The sequence below is a fragment of the Ambystoma mexicanum genome, chromosome 3q (assembly GCF_040938575.1).
Source record: "Ambystoma mexicanum isolate Mex_15411 chromosome 3q, UKY_AmexF1_1, whole genome shotgun sequence".
Classification (NCBI taxonomy): domain Eukaryota; kingdom Metazoa; phylum Chordata; class Amphibia; order Caudata; family Ambystomatidae; genus Ambystoma; species Ambystoma mexicanum.
The window spans coordinates 606,700,431-606,712,692 of record NC_090926.1 but is presented as its reverse complement, the minus strand read 5'-3'; the positions used below and the strand labels follow the sequence as shown (position 1 = coordinate 606,712,692).

General features: G+C 46.1%; 1 protein-coding gene across 2 annotated transcripts in view; it reads left to right on the top strand.

The window, feature by feature from the left end:
- The window catches only part of GAS7 (growth arrest specific 7), a 1,527,668-nt gene that overhangs the window by 319,219 nt on the left and 1,196,187 nt on the right, over positions 1-12,262 (top strand). Inside the window, exon 1 of one of the 2 annotated variants that reach the window (XM_069654479.1) lies at positions 6,546-6,710. The exons of the other annotated variant lie outside the window; for it this stretch is intronic. Within the exon in view, the coding sequence (XP_069510580.1) occupies positions 6,561-6,710 (150 nt within the window). The 5' untranslated portion in view covers positions 6,546-6,560. Of the gene's footprint in view, positions 1-6,545; positions 6,711-12,262 lie in introns of those variants that run through there. 2 annotated transcript variants of the gene reach the window in all.

The following is a 12,262-nucleotide window of genomic DNA, read 5'->3' as shown; positions in this document are numbered from 1 at the left end:
GGTTGCTGCCAGTATTGTAACAAGTCTACCATGGTGCAATGGGGATTTACCACCCCATTCCAAGGTTGGCAGGGCAGAAATCCCCCATGCACCATTGGCCCTTCCCCATTCCCATTTTTGCCCCATAGGGCTCAATGGGAATGGGGAAGGCGGTAATTACGGTACCGCAAATTGCGGTACCGTAATTATCTTCAAGGTCCCTTTGCGAGTCCCTACTTTAACGGCTGGTCCAGACCAGCCGTTAAGGTCGGGAGCCGCAAAGGGACCTCATAATTAGGCGCTAAGGGGTTATCGGCGCCGCAGCCTTTTACGGTGCCGTTAATCCCGTAGCGTAAGGGTCGTAACGAGGCCCATTTTCTTTATTTTTTGTATTTTTATTTTAGTGTACATTTGTTAGGCACTTATACAGTAAGTGAATTATGTTTCAAAGCGCCCAATGACATGGATTCTCGCCACCCTAAGAATAGGTCTCTGGTAATACCAGGCTGCTCTAACCTAACATAGCCGACACGAGTGCCTTGGAGCAGAAACAGACATACACAGTGGAAAAAGCAACTGGCAATACTGCTTATTACACCGTTTTTGGATTCATCAGATGCCCTTTGGTTGCTTCACATGTCTCTGTCCCTTTGTCTGATTGCTCTGATCTATCTGTAAGCACATTAATGCCTTTAGATTGTTAGCACAGCATAGGACATATGTTACATAACCTTACACCATTTCTTTTCTAGTTCTGCTCTTTCAGACCCTGAACTTGATCTTTCATGTTGCCCTTAATCTCCCTATGGGTCTATCTTCAACGGTGGCTCTCCACTGGGAAAGACTTCCAAGAGATGCTTATGATACGATGAATTAAAACTGTGCCTTTAAAATCGGAATGTTTTGGCTTCCGAGAGCCTGCGTTTTTAGCTGTCTTTTGATGGGGCTTGGGTTGAAAACTGCAAATAATGTTCCAAACGAGCATTTAGCTGACACCGACACCTCCCCGCACCATAAATTGCCCATGGAAGGTGCTGCTGAATTCTTTACTTTTTAATCTTCTCCAGGGCATGTTACGGAATTACGTGCCAATGTTTTCGGAAGTAGCAGATGGAAAACGTTTCTGACCTCAAAGGTTTTGAAATTTCCCGCATTTTAGGGAAGTCTTAGGGTTTGCTGTGTGCATGAAATCCACATGCCGGAAGAAGTTACTGTAGAGAGCCACAGATTATATTTCAAATTTGATATTTTGGGCGTACTTAGTGCATGACAAGTGTAATTAAGTTAGCTTTAGAATGGAGTGTTAAGTGAGCCATTACTTTTGCGTTGACTTTATGAATATATTTAACATTCAAGGAGGTTGCATTTGGAGTTTTTCTACAAGTGAGAGGTTATTACAGTGCAGATTAAATAGTCTGCGTCCTTGAAGAGTCAGAAAGCGCCGTGTGGCCCCTTGTAATATCGATGCACAAGGTTACACACAACAAGGAAATAAATATCATGACATACAATATTTTTTTTTCAGCAATAGTTTGCATGAAATAGCATGGACAAAGTCAAGTTCCTTTTTTGTTTAGCAAAGGCATCTTTAACTTCCGAAAGGCAGTAATGAATCTTACATCCCCAATGGTTTTCATGTGTCCTCTGGCCTGAGAAGCAGGTCTGCCAGGGCTCGAAATTCAAACCGATGAAAATGTTGAAATTCAAATTGGTTTTCCAAGTATTTCAGAAATGTGTAATTCTCCTGCAGTGCTGGAAATACCCAAATGCAGAGAAACCCACCAGTCATGCAATTCCCAAAAATGTTTGAGGCTTGCGCACCTTGCCAGGGAAAGTATATTTCTAAAATGGAACTCTTGATTTTGGGCATGAAGGCCCCTCTTGAATGATCTGGCTTTATCTGTAAATGTTTTGCACTCTTCTATGCATGTATATATAAATACAAGTACACACTTCTCTATAGTGCGCAATAAGAACCCATCTCTAGTCGCTCTTGGAAAGTATGGCTAATCATAAATGAGAATGCAATATAATGTGACATGAGTCGTCTTGCATTGCGCACTTCTGCCACTATCTGTGGCCCTGCTGTGCTGGGCTCTGTAAGGGAACATCGGGGTGGGAGTTCATTAGCGGGTCAGAGGTAAAAGCTGATGCGAAACCAGTGGTGTTGATGGGTTGGGGATATTATTTGGTATTTGGTTCTTGAGAGCCAATCTGCTTTCTATGTGTTTGGCAGAGAAACCTGAGAGTATGTTATCCACAGGGAAGAGGCAGAGATCTAAAAGACTACATAGTTTTGGGGCTCGTTATCTGTTGATGTGGGGGAGTGCAGCCGGGGTAAAGAGGAGAGCTTAGCCGGCACTCAGTGTTGATGTGCTAATGGCTAAACCTTTGTGGCCGTCTTTTGGGGTTTTGTGTGTGTAGTGTGAGGTAGGAAATCTTGGAAGGGAGCGGGTTAGTTGGGGGAAGACGGGAGTAGGCCTTATAAGGATAAACAACCTGCAACCCTGCACTCCTCAACATTTGCAGACAGATCCCAGTTCTATAGCGCCATGCCACTGCTGTTACTGTTTCTCTATCTGTCTCTCTCTCTCTCTCTCTCTCTCTCTCTCTCTCTCTCTCTCTCTATCTATCTCTCTATCTATCTCTCTATCTCTTTCTCTCTCTCTCTCTCTTTCTTTCTTTCACTTTCTTTTGCTCACAAGCATCTGTTAGTTGAGTTGGCAGTTGAGGGAAAAGAGTGGTGTGGAAACTGACCTTACCAAAACATGCTAAAGCTCATGGAGAGGCAAGAATTGAAGGTTCAGTGGAAGGGCAGCTTGCCATTTGAAGACCACAATTGCCCATTTCACCTTCCTTAGTATGTTTGCTTGCAGGCTGAGAGATGCCTCAAACCTCAATCTAACATGCTTGATTACTATGCTCAGTGGCCTGCTGGGACATTTGCCCAACAAGGTCAGTTCCCAGCAAGGCATTTCTCAGGCATTTTTCATGCATTTGTCAGGGCAAGGGCCAAAATACCTGCTAATTTTGCCCACAGTTCTACGTTACTGTTTCCCACAAACCCCAAACTCTTCTGATATAGTCCAAAGGAAATCCTCCTCTACCACCACCAACAGACACAACTCTCACCAGCTTTTGGTGCTGCACAAGGCTTTTAGTATGAGAGTAATTCTGCAACCCTACCGGGTATTCTTCATGATGAAACCAGGAGCAAAATAAATGGAAGGTGGAGTGTGTGTTACTCAAATACATGTGCCATACTTTTGCCTCAAAAAGGGAAGGGGGCGTGTGATGGTGGCAGGATTGTGAAGAGCAGTGCGTGGAAGTGCTAGACATGGATTTTGGGGATGGGCTATGATGGACTTTCCAATAAGACTGCAATCCTGTGCTTACAGTCTCTCTGGCCCCTCACTGGGGGATTTCGTTAATTGTGCCACAGTTAAATTATGCGACAAGGGTAAACACAGCCATGCTTTATTCAACCAGATTTTATGGGTTGTCCTTTCAAGGGTAGGGAAGGGACTGTCGGGGATTAGCATATGTCCATGCTGTGAGTTGTTCTCCACGGTGGATCTCCTGGAGCCATGGACTGTACCACCTCACAGATTAACAGCTATTTACCCTACAGGAGTGAGGAAGGAGGGGTGATAGCGGCTGTAGGGCTGTGTCTCCAAAGTACACGTGGCATTGACTGAATTATGCTCTTACATTTACAACTTTTACACAAGTTGGTAAGATGTCTCAGGAAAATGTCAGCGAAGGCAGTAGATGGACAGCACACTCTCTCCTAAACTGTCCAGCTGCTGTGTGTGCCATCTGTGATCACCAAACCCTCAGTGCGGTCTCATGCTACACCAGCTGACATTTTTCAACAGAGGATGTGCAAAACAAACTAAAAGAAAGTGCAGGTCCCTGAACATTGAAGAAAATGGCATCCATGTAGGAGGGATCAACTATTTTGCAAATGCTTGGGGTACTCTTTAAACTGTCTAGGCTTATAGAAAGCTGCCTCTAAGAGCTCCTTTAGTCTACCCTGGCCAGTGCTTAGACCTATATATACATACACACATGGAACACAAGGAAGCAGCTTGTAGGTGCCTGAAAATTTAGCAAAATGGCATTTTTGTAGACCTGATCAGCCATTTTGTAAATTACTAGGCTATAGGCGCATTATAAATGCCATATCATAGTATAGGCACTTTATAAATGCCATATGCCTTATCATATCATACTATTGAAGCTGGGTCTAGGGTTGTAGAATGTTGCTGTAAGAGCTCCTTTAGTCTACCCTTATCTGTGTAAAGGTGCACACACACTCACATACATACACAGAATCATTTTTTTTACCTATCAAATAAGTGATCTTCCAGAATTTGTAATTGGTCTTTAATGAAAGCACTCCCATTGATGTACGTTGAAGAGGTGCTACTACAGATACGTAACCACATCCACATCTGTTCTGACTATTTAATTGTCCTCAACACAAACTTCACCTTTAAATCTGGATCCCGTTTGCAGAGCTTTGGAAGTCTGTACTACATGACCGCAGAATCCTTGGACACGTGCCACTCGGGCTCAAAAAATGTTTCCAAACCACCAATCCCCACTACGTTCACCGATTCATTTCATGGATTTACTTTGCGGTGCATAAAACGCTATGTAGCAGACTACCAATACAGCTAGTCAAATGGTGTGGGGCAAACTCTGCTGAGCTGTGCTTAGCAATGAAAGTACGGGTTGGTCTGCTGCTAGGGAAGGTGTGTATGGGCTAGACCACTTTCCATGCGCATGTCCCTAACTATTATGAGCTCCTTCGCGCTGAATTACAATTCAGCAAAGATGAGAATTGGTAGTCTTGGTAGTTCCATTTTCTTTCCCATCAATACGGGTGTTGGCACTATGGCACCTGTAATTTATCAACTCACATATGGTTTTTGGAATATGGAATAAATGGCTCATATCTACTTCACGAGTGATAAACCCTCATTCTCATCTTCACTGAACTGTAATTCACAGCTAATGAGCTCCTAATAGTTCGGGACATGCGCTCCAATCGGACTAACTGAAGAAAGAAACCATGCACTAGAAGCTGAGCGCTGCTTTTCATTGGTCGTCCTCCGTGTCGCAAAGGTCTAGATTCTCAATTGCATTCTCTAAGCGCACAAACTCCCTTTCACTCAAACGGAGAAAACGACTATTATCCGCTCCACACACTGCTTAAACCCCCTTCCTGTAAATTATAGAGCCACAGGGCATGTTGTGTTGGCTGACAACCACATTACCTAACCGCGATTCAGTTCATTGTGCCATGTACATATCCTAGTATGCGTGCGTGCACGTATGTATGGGATTTACAGAGTCCCCACACTTTTTTCCTAGGGCCCCTTAATATGCTAATTTCTGGGATGCCACATTCATTTGATATGTTAATGAGTCCCCCACTTATTCTTAGGACTTGACCCCTGGATTTACACAGCCTAAACATAGTCAGGGACCACTGTACTTATAGGGTACACCCAAGGGCTTACAAGCAGCGGAGAGGGGTAGCAGATGGGGGTGGGGGGCGGCGCTTTGGAGTGGTAGACGTAGGGTTGATTGGAGCACCCAGCAATAAATAAAAAGTGCCAGCGGGGATGTGCGACAAATGCGGCAACCACCCTACACACGTGAACGTTGCATTCCAAACGCCTCTTCTAGAAGCTTCTGCGATTACGCAATGCTGGGAAATCTCTAGATTTCAGAGATACAGTCTGTCTTCATCTCCACTTTGTTTAGTGTATGGTGGCCTTACGTTGATGACTTTGTGCAAACAGGTAGGGCCTCATTTGGCGTTTGGAGCAATGCTGTAAAGAACACATTGCTGCAAATGTAAAACATTTCATTGGGCGCGTGGGTGGGAAGGTGGAGGCTGGTGCAAGAGTGAGGTGGAAGTGGTCAGTTCAGGAAGGGAAATGGAAAAGGTGGCCTCTTATCAGTAAATGTAGGGTGGCATGTGGTAAAACTGCTGTCCGTATATCAAGCCATATTCTGCCAAACACACGCTAAGGCCCTTAGTCTTCACGGGCAGAGTAGACACGTATTTATAATTCCTAAATGCACGTTTTTAATTACGACTTGTTAATGCGCGCTGTTCTAATGTTGGATTCAGACAAGCCAAGACCTGTGCAGATGCCCGGTTGTGCGGAACTTGGGGAGAAATGTTGCCCAGTGGGCCTGGCGAGGCTTCAGAGGGTCAAGACGATTAAGCCGGTTGCTTCGCTGCGGTTTACAAGCCAGCCCTTGTTTTGCGCGGCTGCGGAAGTGCCCGCTTGCGCCGCACAGAGTTTGCCATTGTGTCTTAAGCATGACCTAACTGAGCGTTTTTAGAGAGCAGAAGAAAAGGGCTCCAGAGGCTTCCCGCATGGAAAAGTCTTCAGTGGGATTCTTTCAGCTCCCATAAAGGATGGAGAGCATGTCCCCCAGAATGGCACTTCCTAAATCATGTTATGAATGGAAGAGACAGCTCAGAAAAAGGGAGGTCCGCATTCCACTTGCTTCTCTGGTCATCAGACCCTGAGATCCAAGTTGAAGTTTCCCATATGCTGTACAGACAGTCGAGCACTGCTGAGTTGTTTGCGCCACATGGGAAGGAGGCTGCCGTGTTCCCGGTCTTGACGTGTGAGCATTCGTTTGCACAGGTCACGCGATATCTACATCTTTCGCCGCAAAATATATTGGGCAGCGGAATGGTAAGCCGTGATTGAAATGTTGTTGATTATGTATGAATATTTTGTGCTGTTCAAAATGGGTCTCATTCCACTATCATGAAGACCAGATATCATATTAAACAGCAGTGTTGCTAGGTCTGGAAAAGATCCGGGCTACGTTAATGTCGCGACTCGGGGCTAGCTAGCCTTTTGGTTTTACCCCCTGAGTTTCTATCGGGGCTACAACCAAAAGACCCAGGGCTATTGCACCCCGAGCCCTCAGCAACTCCGCTCTAATTAAATACTGTACCAGTTGAGAACTTCTGTGACAGCCACATTGTTTGTGACGTTTTGGGGTGAATTAGCAAACTACACCTAGATTGTACACATATCATTTCGATTTTTTTGTAAGGCACAGTAAATCAAATTTGATTTTATGTGTTCCTTTGGTTAGTTATTTCGTAGCCTTGCAAGTCTAAAATGAATAAAGGGGGGCAATATGAATGCATTTTATCATTAGAGTACACTGTTACAATGGGCTTATCTGCGGTATAATTAATGCTCCTTCCTCGTGTTCTTACTTCTAGACATCAAGGAAGAGTTTGTTTTCTGCCATTGTTGCCGGTAATTGTGTTGTGCGACGTGCACTGCGTATAGACCCAATACATTGTTTTCCCAACCCTCCCCACATGCTGTTTATCACAGGGAGCCTGCTAAATCTTTACTGCGTGCATTAACATAGCCACCTGAAAAATGCTAATTGCCAATGCTGCAGGGAGAGTTTGCAATATGCTCCTGTCATCTGGATTTCTGTCGACTTTCCATTTGCTCATCGGTGCTGGTTGTTCAGCAATAAAGGGAAATGGTTTAACATGCAAAACGGGGGTAACAGTTGTCGTTTTTGTGTTGCTGATGGCCTTGCGCATTAGCATACCGCGGCAAGTGGAATCTGATGAGGCGGGGGCACCGGTTTCACCTAGTTTGTTCCTAAATTGCCTAGTTTTGCTCACTTGTATCCACTTTCCATCGCAGAGGAGGAAAGCGTTGTCTGCGCTACATGTGTTGAGTTTGACGACGCTGCTCAGAGGGCATGGCAGGTGGTGTGAAATTTGGAAAATAATCGGACGTGTCATCAAATCGCCCTATAGATTTAATAAACCCAATTGGGGATTTGAAGAGGATCCACTCAATGGAGAAGGATGTTAAACACCGTGGGCTCTTTATCGTCTACTCTGGCAATGTTCTTGCAAAATAAAATGAAAATAAGATCTCGTCAAATCTTTAGTTTAGCAGTTTATTTCATATTAACTCTTTAGACAGGAGTTTTGTGCTAAATTGTCAACATGTCAACTGTGGAGCTTGGAGACCTACTTTCAAATCCTAGCTTCTGCACATGGCTTGATCCATACCAAACCATCCTCTCCCTGTGCTTTCAGTGCTGTACCTGCCAACATCATAAATGGTCAGTCATGGTCTCCAATAAGATTCCATTTTCTGCATTTCTATTCAGTGGCGTAACACAAAATGTGGGAGCCCCCCTGCGAGCCATGATGAGGCACCCCCAACTCGGCAACAAATCACGGATCGGGCCACACTCTGGTCCGGTATAGATTACCACGCTTGTGCAATACGCACAAACGTGCTGCTGAAGGGGTGTGCCACACACTGCACTAGGAGAAATGTTTTTGAATGCAATATACAGCACACTTTCTGAGAAGAATTGGCTAAAAAGCCAGAGTGATATCATATGATGTGGCATTTATAACGTGCCTGTACACAAGTGTTTCGAGGTGCGACAAGACAAGGCGGGAGAACAAGGGGAGGACAAAATAACGATCTTACTTGGCCATGTGTAATTCAGATCATGCAAGTGCATGGAAGGGGGAAGGGGAGAAGTGCCAGGGGGAGGGGAGGAGGGAAGTGCAGTTACCTCACAAGTGCAGCCAGCGAGTGGCTCATAAGTGCAGAGAGAAGGGACTGTAGGATTAAAGATACAGACCCTTAAGTGCTGGGGAGCTGGGATGCAGTATGAGGGCAACTGGACCTGCAGGAGTGTTTGCAGTTGTTTTGTAGGTTAAGGCCAATCCAATACATGCAAGTCACCAACAGTGCACAGGAACATTAATGCTTTGCTATTAAATATGCCATGCCACATTGAAAACATGTCCAACTGGCTGCACAATGTAGACTAGTGTAGACACGTTACAACATTACAGTAAAGCATGCCAGGCCACATTTAGACATACCTAGACTGGTTTCACCAAAATGCCAGTCGAAGCAATAACACTCATCAAGAAGAGAGCACACATCCAAGCTTGCGTCTCTGTGGCCGCTAACAACACGGCCACACTCTTTAAAATCTGCAAGGAACTGGCCAATCCTGTTGCTGTCTCTACCTCTCCTTTTCTTACAGGCCCTCTGTATGGCTCTGCACCTCTCACTTCTCCGCTAACACTCAGAACATCTTGTTCTCTATCTCCTCTTCCTCTCTCAGCCCCCCTTTGGCAATCTCCCCCTCTCCTCCTCCTTTCTCCTCTTTCTCTCTGACAACACCTGCCGAGGTTTCTAGACAAGTCCAATCTATGAAAGTGTTGTCCAAATAGGTGCTCCCCTGCTCCTCCAGAACCATAAAGGGACCATATTGAAACCCTTGTTCTAGCCCTAGCCGATTTCTGTAATCACTTTTTCACAACAGGAACTTTTCCCTCTCCCCTTAAGAACTCCCTTGTGCACCCACTCCTCAAGAAGCCATTTGACGATCCTACCTACTCGGCAAACTATCGCCCAATCTCCATCACCCCTTTCCTGGGCAAACTATTAGAAAAGCTGGCCATCTCCCAGCTTACTCTCCACACTGAATCTGTTGGTTGTCTCCATGACCATCAGTCTGGCTTCAGAGCTGCCAGAGTATGACAAGTCTGGCCGGGGAGCACAGGGCAGAGGCTATCTCTCACAGTATGCAATGTAGATTAGGGGAGATTCTGGAGGCAATGCTATAATATAACAAACAGGGTACATACCAAGCTGATTTGAGTTGAAACATGTATTCAGGAACTGCAGGGGTAGAAACTGGCTGTAAGCAAAGAGGCAGATAAAAAGCAAAGACAAGCAAATACATTGGGCAACACGGATTGATCAGAATAAAGGGTGTACTGGAATATGATAAGGGGTCTCCAGGGAGTAAGGAAAGCCATAAGGATCGGTACCAGCAGATTACTCTTAACAACGGTCATACAGCAGCGTCATGAGTTAGGCATGCCGAAGAAACTGTTGTACTACAGTAAAACCAGAGACCATATACTGAGGCAGGTATGACTACAACGGACTAGGCAAAGGCAACAGAAGACTTTCACTGATCTGATCTGAACAGAGGGCAACCCAGGGTCACACTGTATACAGATTCAAGCGGAGGCACCACAGTGAATCAAGATGTAATACATGTAGAGAGCAGCGTTGAAAGAAATAACCAGGTACAGGACAGGATATGATACAGAAACAAAGTACAATGCATAGGCAAAGGGCTAAGGCAAGATAGGTCGCTGCCAACACCGCAAATACGAGGGAATTCAGGCAACTCAGAGTACTTAAGAACAGACACTAGAACTATGGACTGAAGTTGGGAAATATCACGGGCAAGGAGCAAACGGGGAAACTGCAAAAAGACTTGGTTTGAAGAAGAAAGAGAGAAAAGCAAGGCAGAAACAGGACACATTTGTAAAGCAGAAATGCTTACAGAAAACAGGGAGTTTCCAGAAAGTCAGAAAGGCAGAAAAAATATAAGTAAATAACTGAATGACTCAAAAGGTATCAGAAGTCAAAGACTGGAACAGGCAGGCTGCAAGACAGGGAGCCCAGAGGAGCAGGTCAGAAGGCAACGGAGTGCGGCAGGTCCACCAGGCAGGGAGTCCAGAGGAGTAGGTCAGAAGGCAGCGGAGGGCGGCAGGTCCACCAGGCAGGGAGCCCAGAGGAGCAGGGCAGAATGCAGCGGAGTGAAGCAGGGCCACCAGGCAGGGAGCCCAGAGGAGCAGGGCACAAGGTAGCGGCATGCAGCAGACTGTAGAGGGAGCTGCAAGCAGCAGCAGCAACAGGATTCAAAAGCCAAAATGAGGATTTTCAGGGAAGGACAAAAACTGGTAACAGGAGCACAAGCACAAGCATGAACTCACAGTGGAAGCAGTTGACTGACAACTGCTTCTGTTCAAAGTTAGTTTATAAATGCCCTCCCAGCTAGCAGGCCAACAGGGTGGAGCTGATTGCAGACTCTAGCAGCTGTGTTCAATTAAGCCTAGCCCAGGCTTCAGTAGCCTGCAGCAGTGGTTTCTAATTAAGGGCCCTCCAGCTCTCTGCAGCCTAGCCTGCTGTAACGCTCACCTGGTATCCACAGGGACGTCACTCAGCCTGTTCTGACCTCTTACGACCTCGGACCCTTCCCTGGAGTCTACTCGACTGGAGACTGGGCCTGAAACACAGGCTTGGTAGAGTTTAACTGCCTATTGTCTCTGTGTGCTTGAACCCCTTCTTTCCCGGGGTCCAACCCTTCCCTTTTGTTCCACAGATCACCTTGTTTTCTTGGAAAGTGTGCTCTCCGTCCTGCTTTCAGCGCAGGGTTGATTGATGCGGGCTCGTTGCTGCCTAGTTACTTCACTGGCAAGAGTCCGACAGGTAAGTATAATGAGTCTTTTGGACAGTTCTCTAACTTCGTTCCTTTCCTTCCTTAGATGATGGCCGGCGCCCGCGGATGGCGATGTGCTGCTGAGATGAGTAGCGCTGAAGGTGAGTGAGAGCGCGATGCGACCCTTTCGTATTTGTATTGAACTGAGTTATTTTTCTGTGTCTTTAGGTGCCGCAACGTTTTCAGCATGGATGCCGGTTATGAAGAAGAAATGCGGTGAGTAAGCGCAGTATGCGGCGCCTCTAGATGTTTCCACGCTATCCTGTCCCTCTTGCAGATGGATGAGAAGTTCCGGAGACCGAGTTCCCCCAGAGCGGCTGGGATTCAGGTAAGCGTTTGAAGCTTGTACAGTCTTTAAAAATAAACAAAGATTTGCTGAATGCTTACTAATGCCTTTTTTCTGTTCTTTTCCCTTTTCCTTAGGAAGCGGCATGCCAAGAAGTGATGAATGATGGGCAGAAGCGCCGCAAGGTAAGGCTGTTCCTAAAGGTTTTCTTGTTCTAGCAGGAGCTGAGCGCAGAAGAAAGATGCAGGCCTACTGGAGACCGATCCGAACACGGTGAGTGTCACGCTGCAGGTGCAGAACACACAAAGCATGTTTCTCAGCCTGGGCGTGGCTTAAATAGTCTCTGGGTATCCCAGGTGTCACTGGGCTGAACCACACCGAAAAGACTAGACTGCACATGCAGTTCTGGGAACCGAAATATGTGGGGGCATCCATCTTGTCCCCATCAATGCACTACAAGTCCAATACTCAATGTTATCCTATGAGAGTGAGAGAGTCTGGTGCCACAAGCGCCAAGTCTGACTCCAAGTGGGTCTTTGGAGAGATGGAGAGGCCCTTGAGGGCCATGTAGGTGATCGTGGCCTGGCTCCAGCATGACATCTTGGAGGGCTGGGGACATGAGGGGCAGGAATCATG